At 39.0% G+C, this 26814-nt stretch overlaps 1 protein-coding gene across 2 annotated transcripts in view; it reads left to right on the top strand.

The window, feature by feature from the left end:
* AHCYL1 (adenosylhomocysteinase like 1) overlaps window positions 1-26814 on the top strand; it is a 50916-nt gene that overhangs the window by 8965 nt on the left and 15137 nt on the right. For both annotated transcript variants that reach the window (XM_053392813.1, XM_053392814.1), the window contains exons 2-6: window positions 21620-21731; window positions 22645-22788; window positions 23328-23428; window positions 23819-23921; window positions 25542-25636. In XM_053392813.1, the coding sequence (XP_053248788.1) occupies window positions 21620-21731; window positions 22645-22788; window positions 23328-23428; window positions 23819-23921; window positions 25542-25636 (555 nt within the window). The remainder of the gene's footprint in view (window positions 1-21619; window positions 21732-22644; window positions 22789-23327; window positions 23429-23818; window positions 23922-25541; window positions 25637-26814) is intronic.

Raw genomic sequence — 26814 nt, 5'->3', positions numbered from 1 at the left:
TGTAGTCATAGTAGTAGTAGTGTTGCTGTTGTAGGTTAGCAATTTTGCAGTTATTTTCAAGGTTGCTTTCATTGAATGGATTTTTAAGAAGTTATATTTCAATTACTTGATTGAATTTTTGCTGATGCCTCATAAGTTGCTGAATTTCTTCTAAAGTCATTGCATATTATTTACCAAAAGTACTAGTTTATGTTTGAATCCATTAGTTCTTGGGGACATAGCAGCCTTCAGGGCTTACCAGCACTGAACTTGCTATCTTTGGCTGCCCTTTGTGCTGTTCCATTGTGAAGTTTCCTCAACCAGAGGCCAAGTAGCTTTAAATGTTTGTTTTAGTGAAACACTGAAAGGTTCGTCTGTAGTCTTGAAGCACAACTTAAAAACCTTTTCCTTAGGATGTACGCAGTTCAGCATGCTACTCAAAACTGTCCCTGATGGTGACAACATGAAAGTGATTTTGAAGGAATGACAGCACAAGGTTGACTTGTGGTCACACAACTTGCTTAAAACGTTAGCCAATCCTTTTTTAAAAAGAATCTAGTGAGCAGCTTTTTAGAAAGGATATTTCCTGTTGACATGGTTCAAGTCTTAGAGCTCAGGAACTGCCTTTTCCCTTTCATAGTGAGCTAGTTGAACTATATTATGTGTTGTGATCAATACTGTGCCCTTGGTAACAGGCTTATTGCTGCTGCAGAATCTGTTCACTTTAGGCTTGTAACGGGGTGGGGTGGGGGTGGGAATCAACTAGCTGGCCATGGATTGGGTATTCTAATCAAGTTGGAAGCATGGTGGTGTATGCTGAGAATCCAGGTGTGAGGGTGGGAGAGGGTGCTCTATTTCTGCATACAGGCGGATGATCTTGAGCTAAATATCTGGTACCATTGCTCTCCTGGCACTAGAGGTGGGAGGGCTGTCGTTCATAGATATCAGAACTAGAACTTGGGAGTTTGCTGTTAGAAATGGGCAGAATCAGACTTCTTGTTGAATCAGTGGGAATTCCTTCTTCACCTTCTTGCAAAATTCTTTATATAATTTGAACCTGTATTCTGGAAGCTTTCATCTTCAGCCATTCATCCCACACACACAAGAATCCTGGTCAGAATTTTGTGCATTCTTTTCCAGCCCCACGGGGAGAGGATTAATTTGGATCCAGGCAAGCTCTAAATAAGAGGGTATTGCCAATTCTTATTAAAGTTGGATTGAATGACTGTATACATAACAAAGCATGACCTTCCTCTGTCTCGATGAAGCTAATTCTCCTGTGTTCTCATTGCTGCAGCTGTGTGGGCTGAATATTGTATTTTGCAATTAAGCTAGGGCATGATTGAAAATACTTTATATGAGACCAACCAAAAATGCATTTTAGGGATTGGGTTTTGAAAAATTATTATTATTCATTAGATTTCTTACACTCACTTTACCATGAGGTCCTAGGGCAGGTTAGAATGATTTTTAAAAAGGTTATTAAAATTAGTTAAAACAGATTACAGTTGAGAGATTTAAAGTTGTGCTTGAATCCTGCTTGCCGGTTTCCCACAGGCATGTGGTTAGCCACTGTGAGAACAGGATGCTGGACTGGATGGGCCATTGGCATATAAAAATTAAGCATATGTTGACTAATTCTGTGCAGATACTTCCTTTCCCGACTATCTGATATGTATAAATATGACTGAATAGTTGCCACATTAGGCAATACATTAAAACCATACCATTTGCCACATTTTGCTGTAAGTTTCCCTGAATTTAAGCTGCCTAAGTATTTGCTGCAGGTTTTCATTTCTTTTTTAGGATGGTTATATACTGTAGCAGACAGGGTTGAACCATTTTCTACAATAGCTCTAATGCAAATGTGCAAATCTGAAATGAAAGAATTAATTAATTAATTAACTAACTAACTAACTAACTAACTAATTAACTCTTGCCTGGATGCTGAGAAGCAAGAGCAAAGGGGTATGGTGGAAGGTGACTTTCCTGTACATGTTCCCCTGGCAAACCTCCCCCCAAGTGTTGGGGACCCTACTGAATGGGGTGAGCTCTGGTGCAGAGAGGCTAAGAAGGAAGGGGGAGTCACTTAAAATTGGCTGGAGGTTCGTTCCAGGAATGGAGTTTTGGCCATGAAAGGTGCCTCAGCTCCTTGCATCCCAACTAACTCCCATGTGCCACCCTTAATGCAACAGAGACAGGACAACCACCTCTCATAAACAGTTTGGCACCCTTTTGAAAAGAAGTGCCAAAAATCACCAAAAGGAGGAGGGAAGCGTCTCACAGTGGTGAAAATTTTTGCAAAATCTGCCTCCTCCATTTCAGCTCTCCTCTACTTTCAAACATTTTGACTCTTCCATTTTTTGATTGAGCACAGCTTGTTGTGTCATCCAAAACCAACAAATGGTGGTTTAGAAGATCACAGAACATCCCTTCTGTCATTTTTATTTGGATTTGTTCATGAGGTCCATAACTTTTAGTATATGCTGAAAGGGGTAAGTTCCTCCAGTGTGCAGGAGTTGTGATCTTTTCAACCATAAAGGATGTTTTGCTTTGTGTTTGGTGCTCACCGAGTTTTTCTTAAACCTTGTTACCTGCTTTACAACCTGTGGCTGAATATATAACCTTCATTAAGATCTTTGCCAAGAAACAACTTTATATTTTCCTCATTTTAAAAGCAATTAGCTGGTTTTTATTTAAGACCTTGGGGTAATTGCTGTCCATGCATCAGTACACTTAATATTAGTATGTTAATTTATAATGTGGCCCAAGGGTTGGATATGCTGGAAATAATGGCAGTCTGGATCCCCTCTTGACTCTTCCAGGTGCTGCCCTTGGGTAATCAATTAGTATGCACCTTTAGTGTGTCCAAATGTATTTTGTGTTTCGCGCAAAATGACATGGCTGCCACTGCACCTTTAGAACAACCAAACTAGCTTCCTACCTATCCGCCCTGTGTCAAACACTGTCTTTATCTGTGTCCCATTCCTAAACTTGTTCCTGTTTGGTATTGCCCCTGCTTTTAAATGATGCTAGGCCAAAAAGAGAGAGTAAAATCATTGACATGGATGGGAAATCATTACCTCCCCTTTTTTCTTGCAAACTATCGGGTACTGCAAAATGAACTATTATTAATATTTATTTCATTTCTATGCCGCTTTATATTGTTAAGGAAAAAATCCTCATATGTAACTATTGATGTGTAAACTTTACTCTCAAAAGGGAAGGGAACTTTGGAACTCTGCTAAATAAGTAGTCTGAGGAACTGAACATATAATTTCATGTTGAAGCTCTGCAACTGACACATCAAGATAGCTTAAATTCATTTGATGTTTAAGTTGACTAAGCTAGTGGTGCCATGTACCAAGCGTGATGGGGTGAGCTCCCATTGCTCTTTCGCAGCTCCTGCCAACCTAGTAGTTCGAAAGCATACCAGCACGAGTAGATAACTAGATACCACTGCGATGGGAAGATAAAGGGCGTTTCCATGTGCTCTGGCTTCCATCGCGCCAGAAGCAGTTTAGTTATGCTGGCCACATAACCTAGAAAGCTGTCTGTAGACAAACGCTGGCTCCCTCGGCCTGAAGTGATTTGAACGCCACACCCCATAGACTAAGTTTGACTGGACTTAACTGTCCAGGGGTCCTTTACCTTTACTGGCCATGTACTGGGTGTGTGTGTGTGTGTGTGTGTGTGTGTGTATATATATATATATATATATATATATATATATATATATATATATATTATACACTGTCCTCCCCAGCCAGGGCCAGGCTCAGGGCGGCTAACACCAAATATGAATTACAATAAAACGTAATAGAAAAACAAACAAACCAACAACAACAAACAAACAAACAAACAGGAACAACAACCAAAAAAGGAACTGTCACGGATAGGAGAATACCACTGTGAATTCATTCAAGGCCTTGGAAACTCCAGTTCTGGATTCTGCAGTCTTTCTGTTCCTAAGTGCTTCCCTTTTATAGGTAGCCTTTGGCATTATTTTTTTAAAAAAAGTGGGAGTTAATGAGTTGCAGAAACGATTCACCTTTGCCCAGCAGTATTTGTAAGGCTGTAATGTTCAGCTGCTGGACATGGGCAAATCAGCTTCTAAGTAGCCCTGCTAGAATTCTTGGCTGAAACTTATCAGTATTCTACCCTAATAAATTGCTGGTGTATTAATGCAGTAACAGCACTGAAAGAATAAATGCAGCAACAGGAATTACTACTCCCATAGCAACTGTGCAACTCCCCCACTAATCATTACATTATCCTCTAGCGGCTCCCCTAGTAATCACATACAGAGCATGAGTCGTTTTCATGCTGCAGCACTGAAATTGCATTGCTGCCAATACTTTGATTCCATTTTCAAGGGCCTGGACAAATCAAGGTTATAAGAATAGGGAGCAGCAGCCATTCTCTTTGTTGTATTTGGGCTGGACACTGTAATATTTGGGATAGAATTTCTGCATAAGGGAGATCTAAAAGTCTCCCCCCACCCCCTTCCAACCCCTGATACTTTCAAAGAGCTTCTCCTAGACATGCAGCTTTTGTGAAGCTCTTGAAGGTAACTTTTCCCATCTTCTCCCCATTGCATGACAAATATCCCCTCTCCCAGCACCATTTTGCTTATAGCCTAATGCAGGCATAGGCAGAGTAGGCCCTCCAGCTGTTTTGGGACTACAACTCCTATCATCCCTAGATAACAGGACCAGTGGTCAGGGATGATGGGAGTAGTAGTCCCAAAACAGCTGGAGGGCCTACTCTGCCTCTGCCTGGCCTAATGTGCCTAAGCAGCCAGGAACATGTAATGGTTCTTTGTTTTAGAAATTTTGTATCTTGGGAAACTTTATAGGTTCAAAATGGTACAAATGTGGTTATATGATGATATTGGCCTTCTTATAGCCATCCGTTTTCTCCATGTTTCTTTCAAAGTAGAATCATGCCTTATCAGAAAATTCTCTTTAAGCCACACAAAGAATTCTTCAGAAGTAGGTGCTTAACTGCTGCCGTAAGGCAAGACTGTTCTGTGTCATCTGTGGACCTCCCTTTGTAAATGTGTGGGTTTGTAGCATCTGTCAGTACTAACTGGGATTTTTGGTGGGTTCTCTTTTGATAATAGGCAATCCAAGACTGTTTAACGATAGTAACTTCAAAGACTTGACGTTGCTATCATTGCCCATAGCACACACAAACATTATTTCTGGTCAAACATGTTTTGCAGGTTTTTGAAGTGCTTCAAGAAATACTTTGAAAGAGCCAAAACTGGCTCTGAGCACCATGATCAGTACTGCCACAATAATAATATTAAAATATTTTTTATAAGGCAGTCCCCCAGTTTCCCTCTCCACCTCATTTAAGAACACTTTTCCCCTTTAAAACTTAATTAGGGGTGGATATTTTTAGACCAGAAGCTGCTTCTGATGCCGTCTGGTCAATTTCACAAGTCATTGACTAGTACAGGGCTCAAGTAAGTGACTGGAATTAGAAATTGGGGGCAGGCATTCTCTTTCTCCTTCCCCTCCAACTTCCATTATTGCAATTGCTGAACAAGGCTTGGGTTACAGTAATAGTAAAGGGGAGATTTGCACCCATTGCTCTACAGAAAAGTATCACAATGCAGCCTAAAATATGTGGTCTAAGCTAACTCCTGTCAGTCATCTCCAATTTGACCCTGGGGGATAATGCCCTGCAGTTCCAGGATGTCAGAGGAGCTTTCATGCTTTTGTATGACTGACACAAGCAGAACTGATGCATTTTTCCCCCTCTCTCTTAAATCTGCTTTTTATTAAATATGACAACTTGCTTTCAAAAATAAATGAATTAAAACAATTACCATCCCAAAGCCTCTAAACTTAGAAATGTTACAGGAGCTTACAAGAAAACAGGTCTAGGCTCCTAAGAGGAAATTCTGCTGAGATAATGGTCTTTTCTATGGGGTAACCAATCTTTACTGATGGCAATAGTCATTCAAAGTAGTTTGGGTCTGCAGCCTAAATTGTAGTAGTAAGGATCACATTAAAAAAAATCTTTCTCTGGTTAGAAAGACTGTGTGAAAAGTACTTACGGTATTTTATTTGTACTTTAAAAAAATTATATACTTCTAGATTGTTTTTTTTATATATAAATACATTTATTGATTTTCCAAACAGTTATACAATTTTATCCAAAATACAACAAATTGTTTCTTTTTTGAACTTCCTTCAGCGTCTCTGACAATCATCCGTATTTATAACTTTAGTTACACATTCCCTTCTTTCGTATTGCCATTATACTTCCCTTCTCCCACTATTTCATATTAACAATAATTCTCCATTTTTACAGTGCCTCTTGAAATCCCACTAGCGTTGTGTTCACGCCACATATGTTTTTCAGATAATCTACAAACTTTCCCCAGTCTTCGATGAACTTTTGGTCTTTGGTGTATCTGATTTTCCCAGTTAATTTATCCAATTCCGCATAGTCTGTCATTTTCAGTCTCCATTCTTCTATCGTCGGTATTTCCTCTTGTTTCCATTTCTGGGCCATCAAGATTCTGGCTGCCGTTACTGCATATTGGAAGAGTTTACAGTCTTTTCTTCTTATATCCTTTCCTACAATCCCTAAAAGAAAAGCCTCCGTTTTTTTTACAAAAGTATATCTTAACATTTTTTTCATTTCATTATATATCATTTCCCAAAAGCTTTTCACTTTCTTACATTCCCACCACACATGAAAAAACGTCCCTTCTTTTTCTTTACATTTCCAACATTTGTTACACATCTTATACATCTTTGCTAACTTTACAGGTGTGATGTACCATCTGTAAAACATTTTCATAACATTTTCTTTCAATATCGTGCATGCAGTAAATTTTATATTCTCTTTCCACAATTTTTCCCATTCATCAAATTGGATATTATACCCAAAAATTTTTGCCCACTGTATCATTACTGATTTAACCTCTTCGTCTTTCGTATGCCATTCCAACAGTATCTTATACATTTTTGACAGAGTTTTATATTCATTGTTTATTATGTCTCTTTGAAAATTAGATTCTTTTTCTACATAACCCTTTTCTTTCAAATCTTCTTTAAACATTTCATTTACTTGAAAATAATGCAGCCAATCATATACATGATCTTTGACTTGTTCAAATGGTTTCAGTTTCCATTTTCCTCCTTCTTTAATTACCAATTCACCATATGTGAATTACCTCTCATATTAATTTTCTTAACACTCATTACCTCCAACGGAGACAACCAATGTGGGACTTTTGGCTCCAATATATTTTTGTATCTATCCCATACTTCTATTAAAGAACTCTTGAAGATGTGGTTTCCAAAGCCTTTATGAACTTTCTTCTTATCACACCATAAATACGTGTGCCAACCAAATCTGTTATCAAAACCTTCAAGATCTAATAATTTCTTATTTTCTAATTTTATCCATTCTTTTAACCAACATAGGCATGCTGCTTCATAATATAGTTTCATATACTTCTAGATTGTAGTAAAATCTCTATGCAGTTTATAAGAAATAGTAAAATCATCAATTGTTGTTGTTGTTTAGTCGTTAGTCATGTCCGACTCTTCGTGACCCCATGAACCAGAGCATGCCAGGCACTTCTGTCTTCCACTGCCTCCAGCAGTTTGGTCAAACTCATGTTTGTAGCTTCGAGAACACTGTACAACCATCTCGTCCTCTGTCATCCCCTTCTCCTTGTGCCCTCAATCTTTCCTAACATCAGGGTCTTTTCCAGGGTGTCTTCTCTTCTCATCAATAAAATCATCAATAAAAGCAGATAAATGCAATTAAAAGATTAAAAAATAATTAGAATTAACAGTTCAAAAGATTAAAATGTGTCAGCATCTATTTGTCTGGGTAGACTTACATAAATGAAACTTTCAAGCCAATCGTGCAAAGAGTTCCCTGTGAAGAGGAATTTATTGTTAAAGCATTCTGGAAATTGTAGTTGTGTGAGGAGAAATGTTTAAAATAGCACAATACTTCTTTAAATGTATAATGCACATGGGACCTTACATTTTGTACTCTGGGAAGCAGGGTGCAGCATTTATGTTCACGTCAATTTATTCATCTCACTGACTGCTATAGACATATTTTTTAACTTGGTAGCTTCTGTGCTGCAATTTCTGGGATTGGAAATTCTCACCCTTTCCTCCATTTTTAATAATGTAACTTTAAGGAGAAGTCAGATTTTAGCAGCTGTGGCTTCTCATGTGGTTATGTAAGGCAGTGTGCATGCAACTTTAGATAAGACTCTTTAAAGTTCCATTTCAACTACTCATATATTGCACCCACAAAAAGCTGTCATATAAGTGGCAAAACCATCATTTACTTGGGCTCTGTCTTGGGACAATTGCTGGCTCTGTTCTGATAAAATGTAGAAGTCTTGTGTCAGAATGAATATGCTGTTATGAGCAAAAAGAACAGGTCATATTAGGACGTGCTGCGGCATTTAATTTCTGTGGAAGCAAAAGCGCAGTGTGCAAATTTAGTATCCCCTCAGTGCAAGTGAGCTCTTGTTAGGGATCACTCTGGCTCCCACTCTGGGCCCTGGGCAAAGAGAGTCGGTGTCTCCCCTTCCAAGTACCTTGGAGGGGATGCTACATGTGATTAGCACAAAGACTCCAGGCTGGTGGCTTTGCCTGATGTTTCCTGGGGAAAAGGAGAAAGCACTTTGTTGTTTTTGGACTTCAGTCAATCCTGTATGAGGGATGGTAGCGGAGAGTTTATTATCTGGTCTCATTTCCCCCCTGCCTCCAGTCGTAAACTGCTGTCATATCAGGTCTTTTAATTATTTTTAATAGATGTATTCTAAACTGTCGATCTTGACTTTCACTACAGTGAACACTCAATTTAGTAGCTCCCCCACCCTTTAAATTGCCATATACTAATGTAAGGGACAGAGAGGTGATGGCCCGGGTACTTTGCATGTCCATATTGTTTTGACATTTACGTCCAGCCAAATGCTCTTCACATACCTCAGAAACAAACATGCTGGTACTTATAGTCTGCTGACATGTAAGATGTGCTTATAAGGGGGAAGGAAACAAATTGGCATAAATTGAAATAATCCCGACTCCTTACCTCTTACTGTCCAGATTCTCCAGAGTGAGTATGTTAAAGCTTGGGATATGCCAATAAACTGTTCAAACCTTCTGACAAGCAATATTATTGCTTCTAGAGTTGTATCTTTGGGGATGTTGTGAAGACACTGTTTCCTGTTTGCAGCAGTTGGTAACATGAATGAAATGTTTGTTTGATTTAGGAACTCTAGAGGTGGAGAGGAGTGCCATTCAGCAAAAATATAGAGGATCTGCACAAGGAGATACCATGCCTGCAAATTTCATTTCTGTCCGGCTTTGCAACCCAATTACTTCTTCACTGTTCATGAGTATTTATTTAGATTCCGACACCAACCTTCAAAGCAGTCTTCAGTCACACACTGTCTATTTGCCCAAGTTGCTTTTTCTTTTTATTATGAATGGTGGCTGATCTGACAGGTCCACCCCTACCTTCTTGTCTTAAGTCAGCTGGCAACTGGGATTGGCTCTCCCAATTTGGATGAGATTGCAGAACAAGTTAGTTCACTTATAAATTGCTTCCCTCAACAGAGTGTCTGGAAGCAACTTAAAAGCATAGAACATGGTGACACAATTAAAAAAACAAAAACCTTACGCCACAAAAGTTTTTTCCTCTTAAGGAAGGACACTGGCATGTTGAGCAATCTCCATGTCTTTGCCAAATGTGCTAGACAGGAAAGACTGTCACAAAATTGCACTAGCAGTTTTAGAACATCCTGGTGTGTGTCTGTATTGTGGGAACAACAGATCTTAGTGCTCTGTAGGTGGGATTGTACCTCTGCTGGAGGCAATATTTAGTCACCTTGAGTGACCAGACGGTAATCAAACTACAAGCTTGTTTTGTGAGAATGAAATTCGAGTCATGGCTGTGGGGCAAGAATAATCCAAGAAAGTTCAATTGAGGAATGTTGTGTGCTTATCTTCATAAAGCCAGAGGATCTGTCACTCAGCTGTGATGAGTACAGAAGAAAGTGATTGGGGTTACAGGAGCAGCCTACCCATGTCCTTTGTGGGGCACATGTTGCAATGTGTGGTAGGATAACATTATATGGCACCATGTGGAACAGCCTTCCCCAATCTGGTGCCCCCCAGATGTTTCAGACCAGCCTTTCTCAACCTTGGCACTCTATATGTTGTTGTACTACAACTCCCTTCACCACTGGACCTGCTACCTAGGGATGATGGGAGTTGTAGTCTAGCAGCATAAGGGGACTCAATATTGAGAAAGGCTGTTTTACACTAATTCCCATCAGCATGGCCTGTGGTCAGGGACATCTGGAGAGTGGGCTGAGGAAGGCTGGTTTAGAGAGTACAGCTGAGGCTACAACCATGGGATGTTAGGTTTAGCTTTTGACATCCTCATGCCTCTTCACTTCTGTTTGGTATCTGCCACTTTACAGGATCAAGAATTTTGACGACTTCTATTTTGGGTGATATCCTTACTCCATTGTTGAATTTATTCCCACATGGTTCTCCCACCACCCCCTTGGGTGTGTTTCAGGTAAAGCTTAACTTCAGTAAAACCAACTGCTGTTCATATGGCTGCATTTCACATAAGGTTGCTTAGAAATCAGAATGACAAAATAGCTCCAATTGCAAATTTTTATGGGCTTATATGTTTATTCAAGATTAGTTTATTCCAGTCTCTAATTCTGAGCAAAGCGACTGGCTGCTCTAGTTTATTTCATAAAAACCATATGTGCTGAACAAATAAGCCACAAAAAGCTACGTGTTCTATTTTTTTCTATAAAAAGCAATTTAATGTGCTTAAATGAGTATAGTAATCTCAGGTATGCAGAGAACAATTTTTGTGCTGAGCAGCAATAATTTGCACCCTACAGAGCTTTTTCTTCAGTTCGTGTTTTTAAAGGATCTGGAGGCCTGTGAATGTTTTATTTTATTCCCTCGGTTCTTAGCCAAGGATAATCTTCAGGAAAAGATCAGGAGTTGGGCCTTAGGTTTGTGCACCCTTTTAAACATTAAAAGAAGTGAGATTTTATTCTGAGGGTTTCATTCTCTTTCATCAAGAACTATTCTACATTCCAAAATGGGGACCTCCCAATTTATTGCTCACTTTCCCCTGAGGTAAGGGAATGCAAGAGCCTGTGCAAGACTGAGGCCTAATTCATTTCATTCTTGGAGGATACCTCATCCAAAGGCTGGGATAGGAATAATGTCGATGCAGGCCTTGAGATGTCCATGTAGAAGTTGCTCTTTTTGTGCTGCAGTGCAGGTCAATAGTAGAAGGATCCAAGCTCTAGAATGTAAATTCTTCTTCCCCATCTTTATCATGGTCATGGAAAAACCTGTAGAAGAATTGTTCTTGTAAGTAATATTTTACTCTCAGGTAAATTTATTAAAATAATGAGAAATTTGGGCTGTGATTCCCCAAACCATTTTAACGGAGAATACTTCCAATTAAATGGTTGGTTCTTTTAAAATGCAGGTTTTTCCAGCTGTACAAATCCCCACCCCTAGAAGAAGGCAAATGAACTCAAAGGCACTCTGTTCCTGGCTTACACCCTTTATCGGTGAAGTTTTTGCCATAGAAATCACTAGCTATTATCTACTATACATTGATGATTTATTTTTTTTATTTGCCCTAGACTAACAGGTGCAAAAACAGGAGTATTTTAAGGGTATATACAAGGATGTGACAAAGTATTTCCTGCCCAAAGATGAAAGTGAAGAAGAGGAAGTTCTGCCCCCCCCCCAAAAGAAGGGAATTTTAAATTGAGTTTGAGCAGTTTGTTTTAAATATGGAAACTGAGCACATTCTATACATATATATTTGGCATACATGCCATCGGTGACACTACCTATCATTTAAGGGATTAATAAAACACATATGCCTATGATGTCTACTTCCTCTCCCCTCATTTTTCCAACTGCACATTATCAGCTTTCCAGCAGCACATTTTTCCAACTCTAGATTTTGTGCCAACTACACACTAAAAAAACCCTTTGTTAAATTGTGATGTTGGTCCTACCTGAGGTAATAAAACTAAAACATGTGGATTGCAGCCATAAAACTGCAGCCATAACTTTCTAAAACAGAAGGAAGTGTCCATCTTAAGGAAAGTCTGTCCGTGAGAAAGGGTTGTAATTACAGTTGTGTTTCCTTGACTCTATTTGTAACACAAGTGGTTTATAAATGTTGGTCTACCATATTAACACATTACCATGCTGCAATAATGGCAGTAGTGCCAACAATACTAGCTTATCACCTCTTTGGGTTGAGTAGCACTTGACATTGCTCCTTAGAATCCATCTTCCTCACCTTAAAGGAGGAACACAATCTCTTCCTCTTGACATAATGTACTAGGGTAAGGGCTGTTCTATTTACTGATGCATATAATATGGTACAGCTCTCCTGCAATTGTACCAATTCAGAACGAAGGTGTGGATAACATGATTAAATGTACTCAATGTTAAAAAAAGCTTTTCAGTGTAGGAAATTAACTCATAAGTTAGGATTTGAGATATACTATCTTTCCTTGTCTCCGGAGTGTTGTAGCTTAGTTCTTGGGAAGCAAATTGGGCCTTAGGACAAATATGGTAGCTGCAGCAAATCCATTGCATCAGTTGGCCAGCTACATATTAATGCTGGAATCTTAATCCACCTACCTGAGAACAAGCCCAACTGAATTCAGTAGGACTAACTTCTAAGTGAGTATGGTTAGGATTGTGCTATAAATAATCATTGATTAGTTTCCCCCCCTTTCCCCCACAAAAGCAATTAAAGGCTGTAGAGTAATAAATATTGAGCCATTCAAATAGTCTGCAATTAAAATTATTGCAGCAGAATGTGGTAATTATAACATTTCCCCCTGCAGTAAACACGTATCATTCTTTCTTTCTGTAGGAAGAGACTCATGAAGTAGTTAGTTATTAAAGAAGTTAGTCTAAATAGCCCCAGGAGTAGCTTTTTGGAACACCGAGTACCTGAGATCTAGGCCAGTCAGATATTGCATTTTTTTGTGTTGCAGTGGAGACTATAAGGTTTAGCTTTGGTTTTAGTTTTTTTATATGTGGTTTAACTGAGAATGTTGGTGGAATGCACTGTCACTGTCAATCTTGCTTTCAGGATTAAGGCCTTCAAACTTGAATTTTTTTCAAGGTGTTACATACAACAAATGCAAGGTGAATTAATATTGGGGTTGGAGTATGAGAGGCAGGGGGACTAATAATGGTCACTAAGAAGAGGGGTTGGGGGCTAAGTGAGCCCAGTGGGAGTTTTGTCCAGCTCTCTTGGCTTCTGAATTGTCACCAGACATAGCATGGGTATTTTCGAACTGTTCTTGCAAGTGTTCATGCTAGATATGAACTTTAAAAAATTGCAGGTAAAGGGTGGTATATAAATTCAGTCAATCATTCAGTGCAGATCCAATTCCTTATTTGTTTTTTCTTTTTAAAATAATCTTTATTAGGTTTTCAAGAAAAATTGAATACATAAGTAGAATAAGTTCGCTGTTGAATGCCGATACAATTGCATTGCACTATAGTATTTCCCTCACTCAGCAAACAAACATACACAGAGCTATTATAACAAAAATTCAATTAATTAGTTTAATTGAGGCAAAAATAAATCCCACTTCCCCCCAACTAACAGGCTTTTTGGTTCCAAGTATCTTAGAAATGTTCCGTTACCCCTCAACAGGTAAGTGTAGCAAAGAAATAGGAATTTACATGCAAACAATAATACATACGAAAAGAGCAGTTTGGGTCAAGATGGCCACACCCTCATATAATGTGAAGAAGGAGAGAAATAGTTTTATAACTAACAAAGGGGATAAAATCATACCACTCTTCCACAAGATAAACATTCTTTGCTTGTCCCTAATGGCTTTACAATCATCATTTTTTAAACATGTTCTTGAGCTTTTCCTATTTCAGTCTTCTTTGTTGTCTTCTGCTTCCCCACTCCTTTACCTCTTATTTTTCAGTATTCAGCTGGAATGTGTTTAATCTTTTTCAAACTCCCTGAAGTGAATGGGTACTTAAAGTCCTGTTGCATGGCTTGTAGATGAACCTGTAGAACCTTAGAACCTTAATTTTGTAAAAGTTCAGTTGTCAGGTCTATATGTCATAAGCCCATGCAGGCACACCCCAGAGGTCAAACTGGGGTAAGTAGGTCCTGATGCCATCTTATAGACTTGAGAGCCAATAGTCTTCCTAATATTAACAAATGCATTTAACAATTCAGGTTTCACAATAGAAACTCATTTTATATTGATCATGTTAGTATCTCTCAGTTGATATTGGGGATAGTATGTTTTAATAGTAATAATGCTTGGTTTGGTATTAGTCTTACAGTTAACCTTTGTTTACAAAGTAAGGGCGATGCTGACTTAAGTATGTATGAGCTTCATGGATTAAAGGTCGAGAGAGAATCTAAACTGTTTCCCCCTACATGGTGTTGAAGTATTGGGATCTAAAATATTTTCTTTGCTGCTAAATACTGTGCCACACCCGGTTAGGAAAGCAAATTCCAGCAGCGAAACACGTGTGAGTTCCAATGAAAATATGACATTGTGAAGATTGCTTTTGGCTTTGGGAAAAATTAAGTCTCTGCCCATGGTGAAAAGGGGCAGTTTTCTGCTTTCCTGGGTGAAGTCAAACTAGCAGGCTTTGAATATAGCAAGCTGTCCAGACCTTCCCCAAAACACGTGCTTGGACGTCTACATTCCACAGCTGTGTGTGCAGGAGACACTCTGTACCAGTCAATATTGGTGTCAGAGAGATTTGAGAGAGGATTTTCCTTTTAATGTCATCTAGAGATCACAGCACATGAACAAAGAAGATGATATTGTGAGGTCAACTGTTGAGATTGCAGTTGGGTCCTGTCTTTTTCCCAGGGTTGTATTCCAGCCCCGTGTCATACACCATTTTGGTTTCAGGCTAAGTTTGAAATTGATTTAATGCTGGAGTAATTCACTTCATTAGTAAGCTGCTTGCCATGTTTGATAATATTTTTAGACAGGACAGATTTTACTAAGCTGCAGAGTTCAGATGAGCGCCCTTAAAGCCGGTTCAGGGATTACAGTGGTAAATTCAGCAGTTGATTTCATTAGCAAGCAGTTTCCTATATCCAAATTGTCCTTTTTAGAACTTAAAAGCCAGATCCAAATGCAACTTGTTTGTTCCTCTTTGTATTCTGAAGAAATAGTGGTGACAAATGGGAGCACTGGCCAATTTTTAGCAAATGAATCTTTGCTCTGGATAAACAGGGACTTTTCTTGGGAGTAAATGGGAATCCACTGTTCGTCTGGAGCATTGGGAAAAGGTATGCTTATAGTTTCTATGCTTTCTCAACATAGTGGGAATTTGTTTTGACATACAGCATTTGCAAACTTTAAAGTTAGTTTGTTACCAATATGACAAACTGTAACCTGGATTATTGGTTATTTTTGCATGATGTCTCTTGGGTTTTGAATTAGAAGTTTGACTTATGGTGGCTCTCCTGAATTTTTTTTTTTAAAGTTTCCCTGATTTGTTTTTAAATAAATGTTACATTTATGGTTTACAGCAAAGACATAGGAAGCTGCCTTGTATTCAGTCAGATCATTGGTCTGTCTCACTCAGTATTGTCTACACTGACTGGCACTTTCAAATGAGGCAGTTTCTGAGGACATACCTGAAGACGCTGGTTATTGAACCTGAGACCTGTATGCAAAGTAGATGCCCTTCCACTGGGGTATGACAGATGTCTGACATTCTAACCACCTGTTAGGACTTGCACATATACTAGGGTTGCCATATTTCAAAAAGTAAACTTCCTGACACCCACAAAGTTGTTGAACTTTTTTGGGGAAGCCTCTCCCCAAAATAGTGATTTTAAGCTTTTGGAGGTGTTTCCGCTGCTTTTCCCACCACGTTGCCATACATCTGGATTTTTCCTGACATTTTGCCAATTCAGCAAAATTCCCCCGGCGCCATTTTTACACCCAAAAACCAGGACATGTCAGGAATTTTCCTAGAGTATGGCAAGCCTAACATATACCAAATGCTTCTTGCTGGAACTTCAGATTAACAATAACATTGTTACCTCTGCCACCCACCTTAGTTTGTTGCCCTTTCCTTGTGCTTTTCTCAGTTCTCAAAGTTTCTGTTCTGCTTTTAAGGAAACCCCCTTTGATGTATTGCCACATATATAAACACATTCATTGTACGGAGGCCCCATCTAAGCCTAGATTAACATCTTGATTTGTAGCAAATAGAGGAGTCTGGATTTTCAACTTCAGGTCTTCTACTGACCACCAAAAATCAGCAAGCCTGCATCACACATTGTGTTGTCCATCCAGTCACTTGAAGATAGCTTTCACTCACTTCTAGGTCAGCTGTACTACCAATAGTACAGAACATAATCAGCGGTAGATCCCTTCAGACACTTCTTTGTTGCTTTATAGGATCGGAACAGTTATTCTGCCTTATAGGATTGGGACAATTATGGTGCACATAGGTTTATTATGAAATTTCATATTTAAGCTACCATTTCTCAAACTGCTTATAGTAGTATAGCCAGTCTTCCTGCCATTGTATCTTGACACCAACTTCATGAAGCAGACTGCCCGAAGGTCACTAGTAAGTTTTGTGGCTAAGCAAGGAATTGAATCTAGGTCTTGCTGTAACTGCAGACTGCTACACCACACTGAGTTACTGGCTAATGATCAAGTTTCCTTATAGATATGCTGATTAAAAGGTCTTTGCTTGGATGCCACAGAACAAAAGCACTTGAGGTATAGCTGAGAAGAGGTGGTATACACACAGAGACACAGACACACAAACACAAACAAACAAGCATGCATGCATACAGCAGACATCCTATCACCTATGCTGAGAATGGATGTAGCTGCTCTGCCAGTTGAGGGCACTCCTTTTCTGACATAGTTCTGTAGCCCCCTTTTTCTTAGGAGGAGAGGGTATTTTCCTCACATGCACAGCTATTGCTTGTCTGATTAGGTGGTTGCAGAAGGGAGGCTTTGTGGCTCTTGGGGCAGGCAAAAGAGCCTTTGGCATCAGTTCACAGTTCCTTCTTAATTGCTCAAAGCTTTGTGGTCTGTGTTACATAGAGTTCACAGGACCAAAGTGCAGCTTTACCTAGCCTGTAAAATCTTGTTGAAATCTCATTTGCATATTTATTTATTTAGCAAACTTTATATACCACTTGATAATAAATAAAACTTCTAAGTGGTTTGAAAAATAAAGCAGACATTAAAGTTATCTACAAAATAAATCTGTATCTCTCTCAACTTGTGTGTACTTATTTTATACTCACTGTACTCCTTGATTCTTTCAGCAGCTAAATTTCTAAGGACTTCTTGGTGGCCCCAAGTGGTTATTTGAGCTCTCAGACCTAATGCAGACGTCTGCTCCACCCTCCACTCTCTGCCTCTGGTGCAGTGGCAAAGAGGAAACCAGAAACAGCAGTTTTCATTTTAAACTAACCACACATTTGTTCTGTCCATTTTGATTAAATAGTTTGAAGAATAGCAGTCTTGGGAGGAAAATCCATCTTCTGATACCACTACAATTGAAATGAAGTGAAGTTTGTGTTTGTGCTTAAATTGTGAGTGATTTCATGGTGGTTGAGATGCCTAAGTTGTTTTTTAGATTGTCAAAGATGCTTCATAGTTTTGTGCTAGTATAGCAGCTGAAATTCCACTCTAGTTGGTCATGGCAGTAGTGGAATAATGTAAAGATATTACGTAGACGCTCTTCTGAATAAAAAGGAAGCTGTAACAATTAAAGCCCTTGTGAGCCTATTCTTTACTTTGGGCCACTCTCCGCTTTCTCAGAGGAGAAATGGCTTTTCTGTGTGGCCTCCAATTGTTGATTGCTAACCTTCATGTTATAGCTGATGGCTTGTCTGGTAGTGCTATAGAGTAGAGATTGTATTCCTGTGCTTTTCTGACTGAAGGAAATTGTATTAATTTACCAATATATCCCTTTTGGTCTAAAGATCTTCACAATTGTGACTGCTCAACATTTACAGTTGCTGACTTCTACTGAAGCCTTGAATACTGCCATATAACATGCAATTAATGGGACTTGACAATGCAGTACTTAAAATGTCAGAGGCCAGTGAAGCTCTGCCTTCACAAGAACAAATTCTTTTGCTCCCTGTGGTGGTACCCTTATGGTGATAGCAATGGTAGGTGATGTGATGTGAGGGACGCCTAATTTAGACGGATAATTTTGAATGCTCTTTCATCCATTTTGGTATCTACTTACTGTGCTTTTTTCATTTTTGAATGTCACAGCACTTCATTAATCCTATTCGTCATGCTTTTGTTCTGAGGGAAGCATGGCTCCTACACATCAGCTGTGGCAAAGAACATGCACCTTTATTGGGCTAGTGAAAACAGCTCAAGGGGCCTGCCAGGCAGGGGAGGGGGGAAACATGGTAGATTGAATTCAATCAAGCCAATGTAAACAGATTATTTTAAATCACAAAAGAAAATAGACTTTCTTTATTTTGTCCTATTGTATAAATCAAACTAACTAGTTGCTGTAGCATACTCCTTATATAAACCTAGAAGAATAATCCAAAACAGTTGGGTGTTTAGCACACATGCTTTGTGAACTACAGGATCATCTCCTTAGGGGCAAATTTGGGCAATTGTGAAATAAACACAGTTGTACGTATGCATAGACCCTAAGAAAGAACACTTGAGTAATGGCTAAATGCCAAATAACTTTTCAGAGGCTGGGGTTAGTAATTACTGAGCAGATTAGTGTTTCTCTGTGAGGTGAAAAGTAAGAGAATTGTCCAGCAAAACTTAATTCTCATTTAATTTTATGGAAGAGTAAATCATTGAATTAATACTCTCCCTTTTTTAAGTTAATGGGACTTAAAACTTGGTTGTCCTGTTTAGTTGACATTCTTCAATGCTCACACTCTGCCACAGTTAATACATATACTACTGCATCAGTATAATTCTTGATCAGAGGCCGCCGCCCTTCTTAAATGGAAAGCAAACTTTAATTCTTCCTGTTGTAGTAATTAATGGATTCTATTTTAAAAGGTTATGTGAACTTTTGTTTGTATTATAATCAGATTTCATTTTCAGAGACACTAGATTTGAGTTTTATACATTCTGAAGACATGTGGAGCATTGTCCTCTACTGGATTTGGCTTTCATTCTTCATTGCACTAATTCTTTCAACAGCTGAAAGGGCCGAAACATTAAACTTTGTTCAAGCTGGAATACTTCTCCCTTTGGGTTTCTCATCCAGGATTTGATTTGCTGAGTATCATTCATTGATAAGATCTGAATGCAGTTCAGAGTCTCTGGTAACTCACCAGCTAAGTATGATAGATTGGTGTTTAGCACGGGAAATACTTTTGAACCTAGTTTTTATTGGTTGGTCTTATCAGTGAAAGTTATAAAGATCTATGCTAGGCATTTATTAAATAAGGATTAGACTGAAATAAAGCGAACAGGTTTATGAAGAAGGGAGTTCAGCCCAATGAATTGCTTTCTAAATCTCACTCATAAACATACTTCCTGACATGGTGAACAATGTGCTGTTCCTCTAGGACTTAAAATAGCATTGGACACAGTCTGTAGGGATTGGTTTGTTCAAAGTTCACTTGTTTTTGTTCCTAGACCTGGATGAAATCAGAGGGCAAGGTTAAAGTAGGCTCTTGGTAGCACTCTTTTCAGCAAAGGGGGGTTTACTTTTTACTAACTTACTAGCCTATTTTTTACTATTAGGTTTTAGTTAATGACCTCCCTTTTTGTTTTTGAATTGTCACTAGTTATTTTGCTGCTTGACATTAGTGAATTGTTTCAGATAGGACACTAAGCTATGATGGGAATCCATTAATTTTTGCCAAAGACATTGTTAAAGCCTGCGTTTGAATATAAGAGAGAAAAATGGGGGGGGGGGCTGCCATAAATTTTATTATTGAAATAATTTTTGTGCATTATGAAGTTCAGAGCTTAAAAAAGCACCCTTCAGGCCATAATGGTTGAAAGATAAGAGGCAAGCCTTTTCCATGATATCCAAGACTTCTGTTTTTCCAGTTCTGGTTCTTGGCAATCCCATTGCTATCATGCTGTTCTTAAGGCCACACAAGCAGCACATGGGGCTGGTTTGTTGAAATAATCAAATCACATGGTGAGAACTGTTATGATCCTTGAACTATGTGCTTTGTAGAATTCAGGGCAGGTTCTATATTTTGAATCAGTTGGAGTTTTCAGGTTCTGTTATAGTTTGATGTAACTTGCTCTATGAATTAACTAAACTATAAATGTATAAAACAAGCCTTTTTAATAGAATTGCTAGATGACCTTTTTTTTTTTATTTGTATCTTGGTGAATGACAAGGGCTATGTCAAAAACAATACAGGAAAGTTTTGCAGCAAATATTTGAATTGTCAGTAGTGTGTGGGGTCCAAGATAATGTCACTCCACTTTGTTTCCTTCTCTCAGCCTCTCTGGTTCTGTTTTCTCTTATTCTATTGTTTTTAACACTTGATTGGGAGCCGCCCAGAGTGGCTGGGGAAACTCAGCCAGATGGGCGGGGTATACCGGTAAATAATAATAATAATAATAATAATAATAATAATAATAATAATAGTTGTTGTTGTTGTTGTTGTTGTTGAGCCATTTACTCCTGGGAGGAGGTGTTCCCTGGTACAAATTCTTTGTTTTCTTGAGTCTTAGAAGTACTTGGAAGTTTGACCACTTGTTCTAGAATTTTCATAATAGTAAGCAAATTGCAGCAGTAATTCTTTCTTTGCATTCAAATTCACATTTTCAATAGTTTTTCCACAGTGCCATTCTAATATTACATGTTTCTCCTCAGCCTAACGCTACAGATTTTTCTCTTGCTCCCAGCCAAGGTGATGCATGTGTTTAGTTTATCTTAGTTGCAGGTGGTACAATCCAAACAGTTCTCTTCTCACAGAAAAGCCAAGGTATTGTAAGAGAACAGGAACCAGGTTTTTCCAAGACGTGTCTTGTGCTGTCAGTTGTGAGCTCAGTTCCTGACTGTATGCCATTGTCAAGATGTTCTAAGCCCACAGCTCTTTCCTGGTTTATCTAAATTAATCTAGGGATTTTAATGTGGAATAGCTAGTATATTTGGTTTCTTATGATCACATTGGTTTTCATTACACACTTCAAATACATGATTGATTGACTTGAATAGCAGTATTGTTGTTGGCATATGACTTGGCTGTAGTTTAATGATCTAAATGTTTTAACTGTTCTTAAACCCCTGTATCTTTGGGTTACTGGGGGGGGGGGGGGAGGAGGCTAAAGATGGTATTCATCAAGAAAGTAGCATGAAGTTTGTTGTGTCTAATGTAAGCTTCTAATAGCGCAAGTATATGGGGGCAGGGGAGGGAAATTCACCTTTTGCGCAGAGAAACTGGAATAAAAGAGCAACCTTTTCTCCTAATGAGTTTGAATTTTAGCAAGCAACATTCTTCTCTGGATTGCTTAGTTGTTTGTCTTTGTGGAATGTGTGGAGAAGTGAGCCTGCTGAATAAAATAAATAAAATAAAGTGGTATAACTATGTATGTCTTTTCATTTAGCAAATCCAGTTTGCGGATGATATGCAAGAGTTCAGCAAATTTCCAACCAAGACTGGTCGCAGGTCTCTTTCTCGGTCCATTTCACAGTCTTCCACTGACAGCTATAGCTCTGGTAGGTGTTTTTCTTTTCCAGACCTTTTATTTCCTGTTTAGCTGATATTTTGAGCATTAATCCTGACCCCAGACTTAAAGGCAATTGCTAACTTTCTTTCTGACAACCTCATTCAAGATTTTCAAAAGTATTGCAAAATACTGGAATACATGACAGTTGGCAGTGCTAGCCTTATAGTTAGGGATGCATCTCTTAGCAAAAACACCATTCTTTCTCAAAACTTTGGCACATTCAGCTATGAGGCATAGTGGCTGCCATCTTTTGTACCCTTTCATGGTCTCTTGGAAAGCAAAGCCCCTTTGTAAACCTCTGGTTTTAGTGATTACAAGTCATCACCTTTTCCTGTTCAGTTGCACGTAAAGCTTGAAAGAGTCCTGTTGTATCCCTTGTAGCATCCCTTGTGCATGTATACAATACTAGCCTTTTAGTTCTGTCGTGTTCTATGGTAGTTGACATGGATTTAAGAAATTTAATTCCATTGATTTCAGTAGATCTACTTCAAATATGACTTCGATAAATATCACCCCATGTATTTATGCACTGCTCTACCTTTACTGTAAAGCATCCTTGTAAGGTGTTTTAAGGACTTGGTATATTAGAAAGGAAGCCTATTTTTTAATAAATAAAAAATAAAAATCTGCCTGCCAATAATCTTCAAAGGATGTTGATATCCTGCAGTATTTGAAGCACACACGGTGCCTCCTTATGCTAGTGTGTATAAGCCAAGAAGTGAAAAATTTGCAACAGGAAACCAGATTGACCAGGACACTTCCACTGTTTTAAGATGAATGATCAGAATGAAGTTAAAATAGCACAGATGGTAAAATGTCAGCCCTTAGTAAGAAATACGAATTGTCTTTATTTCTTTCGCGTATGCTCCTTTCTTACCAAACACCTCTGTTTTGTTCTCTAGCGGCATCCTACACAGATAGCTCTGATGATGAAGTTTCCCCAAGAGAAAAACAGCAAACTAATTCGAAGGGCAGTAGCAATTTCTGCGTTAAGAATATCAAGCAGGCAGAGTTTGGCCGCCGAGAGATAGAGATTGCTGAGCAAGGTAAAGAGTGAGCTGCTGAAGCTTCCTTCTCCTTTGGGTACCACAAATTATATCCTGTTCGTCAGCAAACCCCCTTGGTAGTAGATTAGCTGTGTCAAAATGTCAGCAAGCAATGTAAACGTAAAACAAAAACAAAACCTCTCAGGATTGTTTCAACAGGTGTTGCTAATGATGCCAGTTGCAACTGTCTATGTACTCAGTCTTGTGAACAATAGCTGATGGTCAATACATGAACAGTCCTTTTTTACCACTTCTGTGTTAGGGACAAATTAAAAGGCCTTTATATTCCTTATATTCCTTTTCATTTAGGTTGCAGCCTTGACAACTTCCAGCCTTTTCTGACTGCAGTGTTAGGTTGCCAGCATCCTTCACTGACATCCAATCTGACATTCAAGACAGTTGCCATTACTGATCTTTGCGTTTCTAGACCTTCTCACATATATAAATGTCTTTGAGCTGCCTTACTATGGGAACCCAAGAGGATGACCAGCCAGTGGATGGCAAAAGTTTCATTGAAAACTTCTCTTCTGCTTTTGTAGACATGTCTGCACTGATTTCACTTAGAAAACGAGCTCAGGGGGAGAAGCCTTTGGCTGGAGCTAAAATTGTGGGATGCACGCACATTACAGCACAGACTGCGGTGAGTGCTCTGCAATTTGCACACCAGCTGCCTTTCATCTTAACTGCTACCTATGCCACTCACCTTTGTCCCTTTCTGAATAAAGAGATGAGTGGAAAAGTGACTCTGTTGTTTAAACAAGAGCATTTTTGTTGTTGTTGTTGTTTCTCAACCATCCTGATGTGTCTGTACATAATAGTGTTCGGCAAAGACATTTGCTGTTATGGCAGTTCCAGGATTCAAGTTGTCAGCAGTATCCGCTGGGGTTGGCTGATGGCTGCAATGTCTTGCATGGACTTGGGTATGCCTGATTTGATTGGGGGTTGGGTTGTAACTCTGGGCTGGTATTGGCCAAATCGAGCCAGCTATTTCTGCTGCGTTTTTGGTTGATTATGCTTGCATCGCCCCCAGGTCTTGATTGAGACGCTGTGTGCACTGGGAGCTCAGTGTCGTTGGTCTGCTTGCAACATTTATTCGACTCAGAATGAGGTAGCTGCTGCCTTGGCTGAAGCTGGTGAGTACACGGCAGCGGCACAGAGATTCAGTATCAGAATTAGAAATGCAAATTCTGTTTTTATTAGGGTAGCACTTACTACTTCTGTCAGACTATTCAGTACAGATGAATACATGATGTACCGAGAAAATTTGGCTGTGTTTGAAGCTCTGCTATCAGATTTGTACAGCTTGTCACTAACGATGCAAGCTTCTGAAGAATTCATTTAAAACAAAATAAGACCGTCTTTGTTTCAGGTAATTACATAAGAAAAGCCCTGCTTGATCACAGCGGCCAACCAAAGGCCTATAGGAAGCCCACATTCCAGGCAGCTGGCATTCAGAGGCACACTGCCACTGATGGTGGAGCAAGAACATAGTCATCATGCCTAGCAGCCATTGGTGGAAGCATTACTTTTGAAAGAAGGACCAAATTACTTAATAAGCAGAAATTTTGAAGCAAAATTCTTCAGCAATAGAATAAATGCAATCTCATTTGAAAGAATTGTAGTTGGATGTAGTCTATCTTTATGCACACGGTGGCCTTGTGGAAAGATTTTTGGTTGTTTGTAAAATCACAAGTTCATGCTTTATCTGTGGAGCCATCAGTTAGTCTGCTAGTAGACATACTGTATTTTATTAGATCTAAATGTATGGAAGTAGCCATGTTGTATCAGTTGCACTTGCTTCATGTTAGAAATTGACACAAAGACTTATTGCAAATGAGTGGTTTAAGTACATAATTATGTGGAAATAAAATACAAAAACTGGTTCAGACAATAGAATGAAGACAAATTTACTGTTTTTTCAAAAAAGATTTCTAGCATTTTTCTGTCACTGCTGAATATTATAAGCTTGTATAACTCTAACCCGTATGTCAGTTTGTACAGACTTTGAGGGGGAAAATACTGTTGCCAACTTCACTGTCCTAATATTTCTGTAAATTCTCTGCATACCTGAGTTGTTGGGTATTTTGCAAACCCTTGTCAGAGAGACATTCCATAGCCAGATGGACTCCATTGAACCTGCTGGGAGAACCTAGATTATGCTAAGAGAGCTTGTTTGGCTTTGCTTTGCTTTACTTTATTATGTTCTATATGCATCTCTTATCTAATGAAACTTCTATCACAATTCATTTCTTATGCTGAAAGTGCCACAGGACTTTGTCTTATACTGGCTCTGTTCCTGCATATTCTGCCAAGAATCCACTGTGATAGACAGTTTAGAACTAGCAAGCTAGCTACAACTGCTATTACATGTATAGTTTCAAGAGATCCCAAAGCAGATTTTAGATTGTACAGAAAAAATTGCTTTAATGTAGTCCATTTAATACAATATAATTCTTAACTAGGATGTGCTTTAACTTAGTTACAATTCAGTGACCAGAGAAAGCCTCCAGAGATAAGTGTCTTGTTATTTATGTGCTGTATAAAGATAAAGTCTTTTCAAATAGCCTGGTCACTTAATATGCTAAACAGATGACAAAAAAGGCAATCCGGAAGAAAACAGTGGGGCAGCTTTCAGCATTGGTTAGTTAAAATGAGGGTGAGAGCTGCTTTGTGCCAGAACTGTGCTTATTTTGAGTCTGCTTCAAGCAGCACTGCTATAAGAATGATCCAGCAAATTCATTTTCTTTCACTAGGTGTTGCTGTATTTGCCTGGAAAGGAGAATCCGAGGATGACTTTTGGTGGTGCATCGATCGCTGTGTTAATGTGGATACCTGGCAGGCCAACATGGTAATGGAACATTCTCCCAGGTTTCCCATATTCTCATACATTTGTTAACTTCTCCTTTGGAATTGTATTTGGTGGCATCCAAAGAGGTACTTTAGGCACATCCAAGGGTTTTGACATGCCCATTGGAACGACTTCATCCCTTTCAGCAGACCACTGTGTATTTTTCAGTTTCAAAAGAGGTTTTTCACATGGGTGTGGAGCTAATGTTTAGGAAAGACATTTTTTGGACATGCAGAACTAGTTCAGTGGTTCTTTGGATCTAGTCTACTGGATCACACTGTATTTAGTGTTCATTGTCCAGCCACATTCAACCCCTTTTCAAGTTTTATCCTCCCTTCTCTCTTCTCCATTCAGTGGGGCTTAGCTGAAAGAATGGGAAAGTGTATTATGACTCAAAACTAGTTAATTTATGTCCATTTGCAGCTCAAATTGGAGGGGTAATGTGAAATTCACCCTCCGAAAACAGGCAGCCGGTTTGGGTGATATGATGGGGATTGCAGCAAAATTACCAGCAGGGTCCTGGAGTGGGCTGCTGCTTCTTTATTATTTTGTTCCTCCCAGTTACAACAGCTCCTCTTTCAACCCTGCAGCCATTTTGTTTCCCCCAGAATGCCTTGGGCACACTGTGTGTGTGTGTTTGTGTGTGTGTTTTCTGCAGGGGGCAGGTGGGAGATTGGTGGCTCATGGCAGCTGCATTCTTGAGGGTGAATGGCTGGGAAAGGAACTCAGCTTTTTCTGTCACAAAAAACCTGTCCTGGGATCAGTATGGTGAAGGGTGGGTTTATAAGTATAATGAAATAAGTAAAGAAAAACCTTCTGCTCATGGTCAGCGCCTACCCTCCACAAGCATGGCGGTGAATTTCACATGTATCAAATCTGTGAAATGCCACTCCTAAATTTACCACCTATAAATGGGGTATTTAATTTGTTGGTGCAAATTTGCAAGTCTCAATAATTGTCACATTCATACTCTATTTAAAGCACATCTCTTTCCCCAAAACAATCCTGGAAAATGTTGTTTACTCCCTACAAAGCTACAATTCCCAATATCCTTAAAATAAAGTTCCCAGTCTTCTTTGGGTGGAAGACCTGTGCTTTAAATGTATACTGTGACTGTGCCTGGTGAACCAGGGGAATGAAGCACACTTGTTGGTTTTGAGCAAGTCACTCTATTGCAG

The sequence above is a fragment of the Podarcis raffonei genome, chromosome 6 (genome assembly GCF_027172205.1).
Source record: "Podarcis raffonei isolate rPodRaf1 chromosome 6, rPodRaf1.pri, whole genome shotgun sequence".
Taxonomy (NCBI): domain Eukaryota; kingdom Metazoa; phylum Chordata; class Lepidosauria; order Squamata; family Lacertidae; genus Podarcis; species Podarcis raffonei.
Note: the sequence above shows the minus strand (reverse complement) of the source record. Positions and strands in the feature narration are given on the sequence as shown.